The following is a 17,703-nucleotide window of genomic DNA, read 5'->3' on the forward strand; positions in this document are numbered from 1 at the left end:
CTTCAGACTATATTACAAAGCTACAGTAATCAAGACAGTATGGTACTGGCACAAAAACAGAAACATAGATCAATAGAACAGGATAGAAAGCCCAGAGATAAACCCGTGCACCTATGGTCAACTCATCTATGACAAAGGAGGCAAGGATATACAATGGAGAAAAGACAGTCTCTTCAATAAGTGGTGCTGGGAAAACTGGACAGCTACATGTAAAAGAATGGAATTAGAACACTCCCTAATACCATACATGAAAATAAACTCAAAATGGATTAGAGACCTAAATGTAAGATGGACACTAAAACTCTTAGAGGAAAAGATAGGAAGAACACTCTTTGCCACAAATGACAGCAAGATCTTTTTGATCCACCTCCTAGAGTAATGGAAATAAAAACAAAAATAAACAAATGGTTCCTAATGAAACTTCAAAGCTTTGGCACAGCAAAGGAAGCCATAAACAAGACGAAAACACAACCCTCAGAATGGGAGAAAATATTTGCACACAAATCAACGGACAAAGGAGTAATCTCCAAAATATATAAACAGCTCATGCAGAAACATAGAACTACCATATGACCCAGCCATCCCACTACTGGGCATAGAGCCAGAGAAAACCATAATTCAAAAAGACACATGCACCCCAATGTTCATTGCAGCACTATTTACAATAGCCAGGTCATGGAAGCAACCTAAATGTCCATCGAGAGACGAGTGGATAAAGATGTGGTACATATATATAATGGAATATTACTCAGCCATAAAAGGAATGAAATTGAGTCATTTGTAGAGACGTGGATGGATCTAGAGACTGTCATACAGAGTCAAGTTAAGTCAGAAAGAGAAAAACAAATATCGTATATTAACGCATATATGTGGAACCTAGAAAAATGGTACAGGTGAACCGGTTTGCAGGTCAGAGATTGAGAAACAGATGTAGAGAACAAACGTATGGACACCAAGGGGGGGAAGTGGCGGGGGGGGCGGGTGTGTGTGTGTGTTTGTGATGAATTGGGAGATTAGGATTGACATGTATACACTAATACGTATAAAATGGGTAACTAATAAGAACTTGCTGTATAAAAAAATAAAATAAAATTTTTTAAAAAAAGATATGTAGGTCAGAAACTGCAGGTCTCTTCCTAGGAACCACAGGTATAGCTTTGGGGGGCAGAGTATAGACTAAAAGAATAAAGATACCCAGATCCTGTTCAAAGAAGAGTTTGTAGAATATTATCCCTTTCCAAAAATCTTGGGCACCAGCCCCCATGAAAAACAACCCTCACTTTCCAAACCACTGCCTTCAGTTCTGTACATGGGAGAACTGAAGGGAACAAAGAGGCACCAAGGCAGAGATGGAACAGGGAAGATGACTGAAACTCGCATGAAAACAAAATTTCACTCTAACAAAAAGGTATTTCTGGATAAATTTTCACATTAATTTTTTTCTCAAAAGACAAAATAATAAACTTCAACCTCTAATAACTTAATAGTTGGGCAAAAGAGCAGGTTTTAAGAACTAAATTTAATAAACACAGTGTTGAAATAAGGTCTTCTGCAACTTCATTTATTTCTTGTGAAATACAATGTTCCCAAAGAAATACATTAATTTACAAGGCTTAAGCGTGAGAGATTTATTTTCTCTCAAACAAAACGAATTAAACTGAAATACCTTCTAAAGGCAAAATAATAGTATGCAGCTCACATCTCTCCAAATTTGATATATTAGGAAAATAGTAAGATATTCCGCTGAATTCTAAACCCTGACACTACTGAAAAATATCAACTTCAAGGAAGTGAGCAGAGAAATATGTTTTGGTGTTGCTGTGATTCTTAGAGTTTCTGTGGAAATAGCCCCAACTGCTATAGGTTGGTTCACTTGACCAAATGAAATAGGGTGTCTGTGGACAGTTTCCTATTACATGCAGGGAATAGAAAGGAATAAGTGAATGGAGTCATAAGTATAATCTACCTCTGAACAGCTCATTAATATTGCAGAGGAATCATGCTTTCCTAGGAGGCTGAGGCATTACAGCCTATCTCTATTAATGGTATTGTTACTCAAATAAGTAAATAGGATCTCAGGTGAACAGTGACCTGGAATTCCTCTTCTAAGAACATCGATACATGCTAGGAGTCAAGACTTCCCCCAGACTAGTAAGACCCAGCTTAATAATTGCTCCTTTAAACAAATGATCTGATTAGCACTCTACGCCAATTCCCTCTGCTACCAGAATTTTTTTCTCTTGACTTCAAAACATTTTGCTTGCTGCGTCTACAGACAGCCACAAAATCAGTCATCAAAGGACCTTATCAAAGTCCCCAACTCTCCTCCTTCAAGCCACAGTTTCTCTCTCTTTTTTTTTCATTTTCTAAACACAAATCTCATCAGCGAATCAGTTCTGTAGAGGCAGGATTCCATCATACACATTTTATCGCTTTTGAAGCATACGTCATAAAGAGTCCAGCACTGCCACACTGAGCGTGACAGGTAGGCAAGATAGGTGCTCCTGTACTTTTTAACGAGGACACTGAGACTCACAAGCTCAGTAACTAGTGCAAGAGTTCTAGGTGAGGTAGTGGCAGAGTTCAGAATCCAAACTCAAGTCTTCCGATCCCAAAGCCTCTTTCCAGTAAGGATGCAGCCTTTGGTATGAGTGAAATGTATATTGAACTTGATGCCATGGGACTCCTGCTACTTTACTTAATATTCATCTTAATCACCCATATGCCATCCCCAACCACCTCCCTCCTTGTCCAAAATAATTCCCAGCACCCAATTCTCATTCCAAACTCTGTACAGTGGTGAAGGCCTAGAAAAATCCAGTTCAAGTGTCAACTTTAAAAACTCTGCCTCATCAGAGTATAGGACTATCTTCTCAGTCACTTCCTTATGTGTATATGTATGATATATGTGTGAAGAGTTTTTTCAAGGAAAAAAACTGCACCTGGCAGGTTGGCTAAGGTCTGATTATATTCAATGTTTTGCCAGATTTGGGGGGTGGGAAACACTCTCTTACATACTGGTAGTGGGGTGGAAAATTTGTAAAACACTAAAGAAAGATGATTTGATATATTTATGCCACAGGAATTGCATAAAGACATATACACCAGTATGTTATAGTATTATTTGTACTAATATGGAAAATGATACATCATTCATTAAAAAAGGTATGTACAATATGATTCTATTTGTGGTTACTAACTATAAAATCTATATTTGCACAAATGTGTATGACCGTGCATGAGACCAGTAGGAAGCATGGTAAACTGACAGTGGTTTCTTCTGGACGAGTAGTATTACAGAGGAGAAAGAGGGAAGATAATTACTTTTACCTGTACAATTACAATTTTTTATGATTACATGTTACTTTAAAAACATGTAAAAGAGTTAAGTTTCTCTAAGTTTAAAAAGAGAAAAACAACAACTCAGTATGTTAGGGAATCCATTAGAAATCTTTCTATTTTTTAATATTTGCTAACCTAATACTTTTGACTCATAGCCAGAAACAAGGATGGGCAATAAAATTTAGTCAAAATAATTTTAAATTATATTTAAATATTGTGCAAAATTTTGTGCCTTCAGCTGAGAAATCATCCTATTCTCCTTCCCTCATTTTTCCAGCCACAACCCCTATGTCTAGATCAGTCCTGCTTCTCTTGGCATTTAGAGTAAATGGATGGAGACAGAGACTCAAAATGAAGGGCAGGAAGTACTATGGACCATGTAGGGATCTCTCCTTTGTCCTCTGCAGATTCAAGGACACATTCAATGCTACTTGAATTGGTTGTCGAAATTGCTAGTTCCATTACTGAGTACACCATTTTATTTCATGCAACTGGTGCGGAATCTGAACTGAGGAGCAAATGGTTATATTTTCTACAGTGAGGTTACAGAGGCTCCTGGTATTTTTGTCAATGTTCTATAAGAAGAGCAAAAATTCACAGCTAGACTCCTGATTACATTTATATCATATATCAATTAGGTAACTTACAAAAAGCACACCTAGACCTTCAACATCAGAGATTCTCATCTAGTAGGCTGGGGTGAAGGGTTGTTATTTAGGTGAAACTGTCCCGTGATTCTGATACACAACCTCAGTTGAGAGCAACTTATATAGTTAAAGAGATTTATTTTGCAAAATTTTTTAGAAGGGATTTACAGCTTTTATGTTCCCCAGAATAGAGATAAGAAATACCTTAGGCTAAATTATATGCTGAAATTTGAGAAGCAAAAATTTAGATCCCAGAATCACAAAACATTAAGTTTGAAAGTTTCTCGATGATATTATTGACTCTCCTTCTAGTTAAGTGATGATCAGAGAGATTAAGGGATTTATACAAGAAAGAGAGTTACTTAAAAATATATCAAGTACTAGAAGCCATTTCTCATTAAAAAACAGTACATTTTCAACAAATAATAACTAATAATATCTGTTTCTCCATTCTGTAATCTTTACCATTGAATTTCAAGCCAATTACCTAAAGTTAAAAAACATTAAAAGAAAAACCCTCTATATTAAGAAGAGATATCAGATCTAAAGGTTTTTTTTTCTTTTCAAAAATTTTATTTATTTATTTATTTTTGGCTGAGTTGGGTCTTTGCTGATGAGCGAGGGATTCCTCTAGCTGTGGCGAGCAGGGGCTACTCTTTGTTGCAGTACGCAGGCTTCTCATTGTGGTGGCTTCTCTCGTTGCGGAGCATGGGCTCTAGATGCACAGGCTTCAGTAGTTGTGGCACGTGGGCTCCATAGTTGTAGCTCGTGGGCTCTAGAGTGCAGGCTCAGTAGTTGTGGCACACAGGCTTAGTTGCTCCGCAGCATGTGGGATCTTTCCAGACCAGGGCTCGAGCCCATGTCCCCTGCATTGGCAGGCGATTTTTATTTAGGATAACAACAAAAATAATTTCGTAAGCTTATGCAAAAACAGTTGAGCTAGGTCTTTAAAATGCCAAAGTATACTGAATAAAATACATGGGCAAAAGAATGGAATGAAAGAAATGCACGTCTGTACTGAGAACTTATTTAAATGGTTCAATGCAGTGGGATCATAGAATGATGAAGTAGTGGCAGAAGCTGGAAAGGTAGGTTAAAAATATCTTTTGAAAGACTTTGAATATTCTGGTAAAGAGTTTTGACTATCCCACAAGTCAGTGTCCTTTTGTGTTATATTTAAATATCATTTTAAAACATATACAAATAAGTTAAATAGGTGCAGAAAAAGTAATTACAAAAAAACAATGTCAAATTGTGATTTAAAAAGGAAAAGGAGGAGGAGGGGATGGGGGAGGAGAAGGAAAAGAAATGAAGGCAGGCAGGAAGGAAAGAAGGAAAAATAAAAGACCATAAAGATTGAAAAGGAAGAAATAAAACTCCCCATACACAGATGACACGATTGTTTACCTCTAGAAAATGCTAAGATAACAATAAAAACTACTACAACTAATAAGTTAGTTAAGCATGATTATAGGATACAAGGTCAATATACAAATATATGAAAATCAATTGTATTTCTATATAAGTACTAGCAATAAGAGAACTGGAAAATATAAAATACATAAGAATACACTTAACTGAAAATGGAAAGGTTCTGCACCAAAAATTATGCAACACTGCAGATAAGTAATTAAATGGAGAGATATCACGTTCATAATTTGGAAGACTCAGTATTGTTAAGATGTCTAGTGTTCCTAAATTAAACTATAGATTCAATATAATCTCAATAAAAATTCTAGTTGGCTTTTTGTTTTTTAAATAGAAATTTACAAGTTGGCTCTAAGCTTCATATGGAAATTCAAATGACCTAGAATAGCCAAAATCAATTTTGATGAATAAGAACAAAGTGAAGTATGGACAAAATTATTGAAATAATTCAAAAAGACACATACACCCCTATGTTCATAGCAATACCATTCACAATAGCCAAAACATGGAAACAACCTAAATGTCCATTCACAGATGAATGGATAAAGAAGATGTGGCACATATATACAGTGGAATACTACTCAGCCATAAAAAATAACAAAGTAATGCCATTTGCAGCAACATGGATGCAACGAGAGATTATCATACTAAGTAAAGTAAGTCAGAAACAGAAAGACAAATACCATATGATATCACTTATATGTGGAATCTAAAATATGAAACGAATGAACCTATCTACAAAACAGAAACAGAGTCACAGACATAGAGATCAGACTTGTGGTTGCCGAGGGGGGTGGGGGAGGGAGAGGGATGGACTGAGAATTTGGGGTTGGTAGATGCAAACTATTACATTTAGAATAATAAATGGATAAACAACGTTTGTCCTAGTGTACAGCACAGGGAACTATATCCATTCTCTTGGGATAAACCATAATGGAAAGGAATATTTAAAAAAGAATGCACCTATGTGTAAAACTGAGTCACTCTGCTGTACAGCAGAGATTGGCATAATATTGTAAATCAACTAAACTTCAAAAAAAATAATTAAATAAATAAATAATTTAAAAGAAAACAACAAAGTGAAGTATCACCTCAAATCTGCCAGAATGGCTATCATCAAAAACAACACAAACAACAAACGTTGGCAAGGATGTGGAGAAAATGGAACCCTCAAATACTGTTGGTGGGAATGTAAACTGGTGCAGCCACCATGGAAAATCGTATGTAGATTTCTCGAAAAACTTAAAAAATAGAATTACCATATGACCCAGCAATTTCACTCCTGGGTATATACCTGAAAGAAACAAAACACTAATCTGAAAAGACACATACACCCGAATGTTCATAGTAGCACTATTTACAACTGCCAAGATATGGAAGCAGAACAGCTGGCAGATGCAAGGAAGGTGGGCCAGCACCACCCCTCCGCGGCTTGGGGCTCTGGGACTGCAGGCCTTTTGTCACTAAGCACTGAGTTTCTGTAAGCAGAATGGAGACAACTGTGGTTGAGTCTGTTCAAGGCCTGAGGGCCGCTCTGGCTAAAGCCCTGAGGAGGGCCTGTGTGGAGGGGCCAGTCCCTTGCGGTCCTCTTCCTGGGAGGGCGGGCCCGGCCAGTGCACCAGGGTCAGTCATTGAGTATGAGATGGTCAAGCAGGCCCGGTGGAGATGCTCAGACCAGGAGGGCAGGGGGGCCTTGGAGAGGGAGCCAGACCCCTGGGGGCCGGAGGTGGGCAGGGAAGGCAGCCTGGGGGAGCCAGGTCTCCACCTGGACTTGGATGCTGAGGGAGGGTTCAGAGACAGATAGGGAGGGAGAGGCCTGGACAGACGGAGGCTTCCAAGCAGGGGCATCAGGGCAGGGGCGGGGGTTTTGGGGGGTGGGGCATAAAAAAAATAAAAATAAAAATAAAAAATAAATTTAAAAAAAAAGATATGGAAGCAACCTAAGTGTCCATCAACAGGTGAATGGAAAAGAAGATGTATATATACACAATGGAATACTATTCAACCATAAAAAGAATGAAATTTTGCCATTTGCAGCAACATGGATGCACGTGGAGGGTATCATGCTAAGTGAAATAAGTCAGAGAGACAAATATGGCATGATAAAACTTATACGTGGAATCTAAAGGATACAACAAACTAGTGAATATAACAAAAAAGAAGTGCACTCACAGATATAGAAAACAAACTAGTGGTTACCAGTGGGGAGAGGGAAAGGGGGAGGGGCGATGTAGAGATAGGGGATTAGGAGGTACAAACTATTAGGTATAAAATAAGCTACCGGGCTCCCCTGGTGGCACAGTGATTGAGAATCCACCTGCCAATGCAGGGGACACGGGTTCGAGCCCTGGCCCGGGAGGATCCCACATGCCACAGAGCAAATAAGTCTGTGCGCCACAACTACAGAGCCTGCGTCCTAGAGCTTACGTGCCACAACTACTGAAGCCTGCGTGCCTGGAGCCTGTTCTCAGCAACAAGAGAAACCACAGCAATGAGAAGCCCGTGCACCGCAACGTAGAGTAGCCCCTGCTCGCCTCAACTGGAGAAAGCCCGCGCACAGCAACGAGGACCAAACACAGCCAAAAATTAAAAATAAAATAAAATAAGCTACCAATATATATTACACAGCACAGTGAATACAGCCAGTACTTTATATAATAACTATAGAGTATAACCTTTAAAACTGTGAATCATTATATTGTACACCTGTACTTAGGTAATATTTTACAATCGACTATACATAATTTTACATCAACTATAAGAACAAAGGACTTAGCACAACCTGAATTAAAGACTTGCTATAAAGATACATTTTTTTTTTTTTTTGCGGTACACGGGCCTCTCACTGTTGTGGCCTCTCGCGTTGCGGAGCACACGCTCCAGACGAGCAGGCTCAGCGGCCATGGCTCACGGGCCCAGCCGCTCCGCAGCATGTGGGATCCTCCCGGACCGGGACACGAACCCATGTCCCCTGCATCGGCAGGCGGACTCTCAACCACTGCGCCACCAGGGAAGCCCAAAGATACATTTTAATCAAGGCAATGCAGTAATGGCATAAATGATAAACAGATTAATAGAAGAAAACTGAGAGCCTGAAAATAGACGTATAGTTATATGGTCATCTGATTCTTGACAAAGGTGCAAAAGAATTCAATGGGAAAGAAAAGTCTTTCACAAATGGTGCCGAAACAACTGGATATTCAGCTGGGGAAAAAATAAGCCCCACCCCCTATCTCACACCACATACACAGAGTGACTCAAGATGAATCATAGAACTAAATATAAAAGCTAACATTATAAAGCTTATATAGGACAATAGTGTTGCAACCTGAAGGATGGAAAAGATTCTTAGCTAAGACAACAACTATAAAAGAAAAAAATGAATAAAGATTTTATCAAAACTAAGAACTTCTATACATATAAAGATACCATTAAGAATGCAAGTAGGCAAGCCACAGATTGAGAAAAGATCCATAAACCATATATCTGATAAAGAACTAGTATCCAGAATATATTCCAGAATATATAAAGAACTCCTACGTTCAATTCAATTATAAAAAGACAAATAATTAAAAATGAGGAGAAGACTTGAATTGATACTCTACAAAAGTTTCTGGGGAGATGGAAATGATAGGTGTTTGGGTTATACAGGTGTACACAGTTGTCAAAATTGTACAGATAAAATCTGTGCATTTCATTTTATGTGAATTATAACACACATACACACACAGGACTATAAAAATAATAATATTTTCTGAGTAGGGGTGGGTATATGGAGGTACAGGTGATACACAAATGACAGAATATTGGTAATTGTTGAGCAATGTGATGGCTATACAAAAGAATTTCATTATGTTATTCTGTTTATTTTGTAGATTAAAAAAACCCCACAAAACTCCATAATAAAGCTTTTTTAAAAGGGCAGAAAACATATAAGGGTATACCTCCCCAGTTAACATTTTCCCATACCTTTTGATTTTTAATACTCAAACTTCATGGAATCTACATCTCTCTCAATACAGTATTTTTCAATAAATGCTTATAAAGGAAAAATTTATATCTATACTCCCAATACAAAGCAAAAGATTTTAAACATTGTGAGGGCAAAGGTCAGAGCTGTATTTCAAGTACAGAATCACAGGAAGATATTTTGAACCACAAACTCAGTGTCAACCAGGAGGATGTACAGCTTAGATGCTGGCAGAGCTAACAGAAGCCATGTTACTGCATACAAAGCAACTGTGTGTTAGCATCATATTATTTTGTGATTCTGAAGCAATATTAGACACTTTACATCCTAACATAATTATGTGTTACCTATATACAATATCTTTACTGTGTCTTAGTTGCATTTTAGGAAACTGATGTGTGGTCTGGGGTTGACATGTAATGCATAATTTTTCCTGACTTAATGAGAAATTGGCATATGCTTACTGCTTTGGGTGGAACACCTGCTCTTCAGGTTGGATTACTGATTTTAGGCCTATCTCTTAAAAACTATAATTAAAACACACATACAGCACCCATGTTTGTGAAGAGTTCAAGCAGGTGTTTGATACTGTTAGTAAGTCAAACCTGGAATAAGAATTTCATTAACACTTTTCTTTCAGGCTTTGTGTCTTAAGATTGCATGGTGACTGTAAGAAATTTCTATTGTGCAAATAAAGCAAAATATAGAAATAAATTATATGATGAGGCTGACATAAGGAAACACTCTTCCATAACCGAAGAGCATGTCTTTCCAGCCTGCATTTCAGTATGACAATGAGTGGGGTTGGAAGGGAGTGGGCAAGAAATTGGAAAAAGGAGAAACCAGAGGCCTGGACAACTATCCCAATATGTCATGTAAGGGTCCGAGGGAAAACTGCATTAAGGAGAGTCTTGAGCCTCTCACTGTTATGGCCTCTCCCGTTGCGGAGCACAGGCTCCGGACGCGCAGGCTCAGCGGCCATGGCTCACGGGCCCAGCAGCTCCGCGGCATGTGGGATCTTCCCGGACCGGGGCACGAACCCGCGTCCCCTGCATCGGCAGGTGGACTCTCAACCACTGCGCCACCAGGGAAGCCCTAAGGAGAGTCTTGAGAGGCACTGCTGAAATCCACTGATTCCTTCCAAATGGCATGTTTCTTCCCCTGCATACACTCCTATGGCTATTTTTTATAATCTTCCACAGTAATTGAGTTCCTTCGAATATCCTCATTTTTACTTTCTCTTTCATGCCACTTTCTCTCCATGATTTTAAGACAATGTGGCTCACTGTAGCGATCCCATACAAAGCTTTTGTGGAGCAATAATGAGGACTGCAATAATAAAAATTAATTGATTGCCATTCCTCCAAAAGATCAGTAACAATATAGATTTTTAGCCTAAATATTTCAGCAGCATAAAGATAATGATGTGTGACCAAATAATTCAAAACACTTTCCCCGACAAGCCAAAGACAAACAGAAATGGCAAGAGTAGAGCTCAAAGACTTCACTCCAGGAAACACAGAAAAGAATGAGGCGACACAATATGAGCAAGGTTTTACATAATATTTCCTGCAGCCTGAAATAAAATCTTAACTCTATAATGGCACTGAGGGGGAAAGCTCTTAAATTGAGAAGCTCTCAAATTGGGCAAGAACAATCTCAAAAAAAAAAAAGATTATTCTTCTTCTTTGGTTCTTAAGAGATGCGTATAACTTCACTGACTGCATTCTTCTTTTAATGAATCCATGTGGCATTAAATTTGAAGATAAAAAGACTAACAGGGTATTGCATTGTGAGAATCTATCTCAGATTTTTTTTTTAAGTTTTTAATAGAAAATTTATTTATTTATTTTATCTTTTTTTTTTTTTTGCCACGCTGCACGGCATGTGGGATCTTAGTTCCCCGACCAGGGATCGAACCCACGTCCCCTGCAGTAGAAGCGTGGAGTCTTAACCACTGCACCACCAAGGAAGTCCTATCTCAGATATTTTAAACTGGCATTGGATTAACTGCATTGATCTACATCTACCAAAACTACAAAATGATGAGAAATTCACTGATTATCGTCTAGAATCACTATCAATCCAGAACTAAACTCAAGAACATAGCCTTTAGAGCCAGAAAAGCCAGTGTCTACATGTTGATTCTGTCCCTCATGTTTCAGTTTCCTTATCTGTAAAATGGGTATTAAAATAGCACCTACTTTTGTTATAAAAGAGAATGCATATAAAGAATTTAACACTGCCTAGCAAATAGTAAGTGTTCAATGTTAGCTCAATTCCCAATATAGCTCCCCTACCCCTGATTTCTTTTAATAATCTCATCTTTTTGTAACTCAAATCGAATGTAATACAATGGATTATTTAGGGAAGATGATTCAGCAAAACGCAGACAGCTATTGGTTATAACGCTGTAATGACCAGGGAGACTGCACTTGGAAGAAAGGAAAAATGTATACACATCAGGGGTCCCAGGACAGTTTTCTGTGTGAGGCTGACCACTCAGCCAGCACCACATTCTTCTTTTGACTTTCAGAGCTGTGAATTAGCCTGGAGACTATTCTGAGAGTCAGAAAATGGGGTGACTTTAGCTTTGTATATAGGAAGGTCATATTCAGGACCTGCTTACGGTTTTTGTCAGGTTTGATCAACTCATTTTTAGCAGCTTTATTGAGATATAATAGACATACAATAAATCACTTATTTAAAATGTAAAATTTGATATGTTTTGACACCACTGACACAATAAAAAAATTTGTTCAATCAATTTATTTTTGCACTTTTAGCTATTATAAACCTATCTTTGTTAATAAAACATAGGAAAAATAATTTTATTGCAATTTTGAAATCCTTTACTGTTCTTTCTCCTCCTCAAACTAATGTTTCCACAATGGAATATCTTATTCCATAAGGTCTCTTAGGAAATAATTACTTCATTAAGAAGCATACTTTATAAAATTACCTCCATGTATGGTAATCTAAAAGAGCCAATCTAAGATGATAGAAACTTTTGACTGTAAATTAGAATCTTATCTGTGGATGCCTAAGAGCTGGTGATTTATTCACTACTGTAGTGTACTTCTAAGTCGCATCTAAGTCTTCCAAATATAATTCACTGGCAACAAGCAGAGAGTGAAGGCTCAACCTTTGGGACTGGGGTGGTGGTAGGGACCCTCAGACAGGAGTTTTGTCATAAAGCAGCTACACCTATCTGGGTCAGTCATTTAACTTTTATGGTTTCAGTTTTTTCCTCTTATAAAATAAGTATTACTAGACAAAAAGATCTGAGTTTACCTGTAGTTCTAGGTCTTTATCCCTGGCAAATATGGGAAGTATTCATACTTTTTATTTTTAATGGTTCCTAAACCTACTATACACACACAAAAATAACAAGATTTAATTTAGACTATGCTGCAGGTAAATGTTATAAAGGGAATGAACTTCCTCCTCTGTCTTGAAGGGTATGGGAGCCAGACATGCTAGCCCCATCCACTGTGCACTTCTTGTGCCACCACACTGTTCCTTCTGGCTGCTTCTGTTACCTGACAAGTCACGCCAATTCCCCACAGGGCACAATCAGCTCTCTATCCCCACACTTTCACTGTAGGGAAGATTATAAATAAATCCTATAGTCACATGAAAGCACCATGCCCAGGCCTGTGTATTTTCTGGGACTAATTGCTGAGGGAAAGCCAATAATCTACTGAAAGTCTCATTCCAGTCTATGTGGTAATTATATGCTAATGCCTTCTGAAATTAATTCAGAACCCCTACACCAGCATCACAGTAAAGGGGAAAGAAGCTGAGATTTAATCACATTGTCTTCTGGGAGCTCAATGTAAGGTTTCTTTTACACATGAGCCATAAATCGGCAGAACTCGCAGACTGTTTCTAGCACTGTAATGATGCAGTCCCACAGCAACAAAACTGCTGGCAGGTGTCATGCCAAAAATCAACGGATGGGGCTCGAGTAGAGATGCAGAGTTTCTCACTTCAGAGAAGCTACAGTGTATGTTTCACCATTCTCGTTTCTACTTCCTATAAATTAGCCTCATCTGAGGGTCTAAAAGAAGTCAGATCAACTATAAATAAAAGAAGCTGTGAGCAAAGTAATAACATAACCACAAAAACAAAGCAATTATGAGAAACAATATGAGCAAATGGTGGAGTTGGAAGAATAATGAAGACATGGATAACTTTACCTCATTTGACAAAAATAAATGGAGTGTGAATGGGTAAGCAAATACAAAAGGTTTGCTCTAGCCCAGAAATCTAGTAAGCATAATCTAAAACCCCATTGTAAATGCCTCCTTTGTGATGCAGTGTCCTTCTGCAATCTAATACACTGCTTATCCAAAGAACAGCTAATGTAACACTGCTTCCAGCTTTCCTGGTACTCATTGTTAAATCAATGTCTTATTCTCAGTTCAAAAGCACACTGGATTTGATATTATGCTTTATATAAATTCTCCACATATCATAGAGAAATGATTGAAATTTTTTCTCAGCCCTAAAAAGAAACCAGGAAGATATTTCCCACATGAGTTTTTCCCTGTCACCCCTGACCTAGAGCCAGAAGCATATGAGAAGATGACTTATAACTGCATAAGAATTCAGTATGTGCACTGTTGTACTCTCTCAGCTTTTCAAGATGCTGCATGGAGCTATTGAAGAAAAAGAAGGTGGTTTCCCTCTGGAACATACTTTCAGAGACAAATGTATTAATATAAACAAGCTAAAAGGAACCGAAATACACAAATCCACATGAAAATATTATTTTACAAATATTATCAGCTGAAATGCATTATGGTATTACCAGGTGCCAGATACTGTGGCAAAACTTGACATATCTTCTCTCATTAATTCTCATAACACCCTGAGGTTGAGGTTATACCATCACTAGACTGTAAGCTCTATGAGAACAGGACCATGGATTTTGTTCACCAATGAAAAATCGCACTGTGTTCACATACTTCCTTCTACACAACAGATGCACGGTAAAGTTCCTGCTGAATAAATGAAAAATTTCCATTTGATAAAGGAGGTAACTGAGGGTTAGAGAAGATAAATAACTAGCCAAAGGTCTGTGATGCTAGAATCTGTGTTCCAACATATTTTATTTTATTTTATTTTATTTTATTTAAATAAGAGACTCAGTGGAGAGTGCAGGGTGATTAACTTATTACCATATTTAATCTTGTTCTTTTCATCTCTGAATGAAGATAAAGTTACTGAATAGCAACAAAAGACCAAATCCAGAAAGTCAAAGCAAGGAATAGGAGGGGCCTGAAATAGCAAGATGTTAATATTCTTTTTCAGACAGGAGAGCTCTTCTAGCCTCTAGCCTAGAAAACAAATACCTAAAGTTTCTGTCTTTAAGGAGGGAAATGTGATCTAATTAACAGTCAACCATGTGCCGTGTACTTTAAGCCCCTTCTGAAATGCAACTAATAACTGAAAGAACTGGGATAAGATAAAGTAGGTCTTCCTAGTCCAGTGCTCACTGCCCTGCAGAGTGTGGACTTTTCTGTATGGCCTGTAAAACACTTCTCAGTGCAGCCACAGCTCATCTGTTACCTCTATCTAATAAAATGTCAGACAGAGAAATAAAATACCAGTTCTCCTGTTGGTCTGGATCACATCGGCCATTCCATCTTGAGTCTTAATAACGCAGAGAGAATAGAACTAGAGTCTTCATATTCCAAAGTATAGCTTTTGGAACATTTCCATGTACCACATGAGACAGGAAATATGTGTTTAGGTACATATAATACAACAGAATGATTTAATATACATGATTTCCTAAAGCCTAGGGCATCATAAATCAGGATTCTCATGGATCTAAACAGATTGGGTTTGGTTGAAGCACCATGGGGAACGTGGTATACTTCAGTGGCTACAGTGTGGTTCTTGGAGGCTGGCAAGCCTGGGTTCTTAGTAACTTATTTCTGTAAGTTACTTATGCAGTTTTCTTATCCACAAAATGGGGATAACAACAGTACATACCATGTAGGGCTCTTAAGAATACTGAATACAAATGTGCGAGCACATAGGTAAAATGCTAGGAATAACTCAGTAAATTAGCTTTTACTTTCATCTTATTACCACCACTATCACTTCAGTTTCGTTTATGAAGAAATCTCTAAACATAAGCCAAAGGAAGTGAACGTGAAGCAATGCATTACATTGGTTAATACATACTGTCACCTTTGATTTTTATTTACATAATGATTATGCTAATCAGTGCTACTACCCGATGTGGGTCCCTTTCATGATGCTATATTACAAAAGAACAAGCAAAGAAAAGTAATTCCAGAAGCGACTTCTTTGTGAAAACAGGTTTTAGATGGGGAGAAACTACTGGGGCTTAGAAGACAGAGGGCGATACTAGTGTCCTCACAGTTGTGTCCGATCAGCTTTAGCTGTAGATATTATTAGGCAAGTCACACTGTGGATGACTATGAATTCTATTCCGAGTCTGAAGAGGAAACTGTAAAATGAAAAATTAGTAAAGGCCTCATTTTAAGTAAGCAGTCTGACACTCGGTACCTCTGTGATTCACCTCCCCCAGATGTCCAAGTGTTGGAGCATTTTATCCAAGAGGCCTTAGAGCACACTGGTTAACAAAGAGCTAAGAAGTCAAACTGCCTGATATTGAATCCCAACACCTCATTTACTTTGTGACTTCAGCAGTAAAGCTATGTCTGGTACCAAGTACATATTGCTCTTGTTACGATTGTTGTTATAATTTTTTTTTCATTTTTGTTATGCGACAATCTTTTTATGTCTCTTTTCTTCCTGGAGAGTGTGAGCTATTTGAATGAAGGGACTGGATGTATTCATCTCTTTTTTTGTGTCCAGTCCTAAGAGACACTCAAAAAACTGTTAGCTGAATGAGGAACAGGCAAACAAGTATCAAACTAAGATAAATTCAGAGCAGAAACCCTGACTTTAAGCTTAGAAAATGAGGATAGGGCTTCCCTGGTGGCGCAGTGGTTGAGAGTCCGCCTGCCGATGCAGGGGACACGGGTTCGTGCCCTGATCCGGGAAGATCCCACATGCCGCGGAGCGGCTGGGCCCGTGAGCCATGGCCGCTGAGCCTGTGTGTCCTGAGCCTGTGCTCTGCAATGGGAGAGGCCACAACAGTGAGAGGCCCGCGTACCGCAAAAAGAAAATGAGGATAACCTTTTCAGACTATTGTAGCAGAGAATCAGTCATCTTCTGAGCTTCTCTTGCCTTTCTCCTATTCCTAAATAAGAAACCTTATTCCTATAGCTGTGGCCTTAACCACATCACCAACTTCACAGATATTAACCAATCCTTGACAACCAGTTCATAAAGTTTGTCATACTTACGGTTAATTCAGAAGCTGAAGAGGATTTTGATAAACACTAATAACATTAGATTAACACACAAATTAGTTTTGAACCTTTTGGAATTTATATTTAAAAACAAGCCCTATTCTTTTAATGCGTCTCCATGAGATTTTACTTAAGGACCCCTAAATTATTTTGTGAGATTAGTTTTTTTGTTTTTGTTTGTTTTGGTTTTGTTTTGGTTTTTGGCCATGCCACACAGCATGCAGTTCCCTGACCAGGGATCGAACCCGTGCTCCCTGCAGTGGAAGCATGAAGTCTTAACCACTGGACCGCCAGGGAAGTCCCTGTGAGATTAGTTTTTACTCAAGCAGCAAACAGCAACTGTAAGCAACAATATGATTTTTGTTCTCGCTTGGGAAAATGATAATAAATAGTTGATTAAAATGTAATTTATAACATTCTTCCCCTTCACTTCATTTTCCTATACAATATCCTCTATACCCCTTCATCTCACCAGAAAAGAAATTCAGGATATATGCCCCTAGATGGATGGATAGGATATATTAGATAGAAAGTATATATATATATATATATATATATATATATATATATATATATAGATGGATTTTGCCCTTATGTGATCATTATAATAAAGTAACTGTACAGATTTTATTAGAAGAGTCAAATGAGCCTAGTAGGAAAAAAAAAAAGAATATATGCCCCTCACCTCCAACAGTTCATCTCCAATACACATTCTCCCGTCTGTGGCAGCGGGTCCTTCGGGGTTAATTCCCACCACAAATATGCTCATGCGTGATCTGTCTTTGTTACCAGCAAGGCTGAGGCCAAGTCCATTCTTATCCTTTTCAAGTTCAATAATGTGCAATTCTCCAGGCAGGTCCGCATATCTTTGCCTGATTTTTTCTGTTAAAAAAAAAAAGTTAAAAAAATTTAAATAGAGCACTTGAATCTATATTAGCAAGATACTGGCATTTCC

General features: G+C 38.1%; 1 protein-coding gene across 14 annotated transcripts in view; it reads right to left on the reverse strand.

Moving 5' to 3' along the window:
- Nucleotides 1-17,703, reverse strand: part of PATJ (PATJ crumbs cell polarity complex component) — a 363,430-nt gene that overhangs the window by 137,693 nt on the left and 208,034 nt on the right. For all 14 annotated transcript variants that reach the window (XR_008617259.1, XR_008617260.1, XM_028489331.1 and 11 more), the window contains one exon: nt 17,434-17,630. Coding sequence is in view for 12 of the 14 variants with exons in the window: in XM_028489331.1 (XP_028345132.1) it covers nt 17,434-17,630 (197 nt within the window). In the remaining 2 variants the exon portion in view is untranslated. The remainder of the gene's footprint in view (nt 1-17,433; nt 17,631-17,703) is intronic.

This window comes from Physeter macrocephalus, chromosome 4, assembly GCF_002837175.3.
Source record: "Physeter macrocephalus isolate SW-GA chromosome 4, ASM283717v5, whole genome shotgun sequence".
Taxonomy (NCBI): Eukaryota; Metazoa; Chordata; class Mammalia; order Artiodactyla; family Physeteridae; genus Physeter; species Physeter macrocephalus.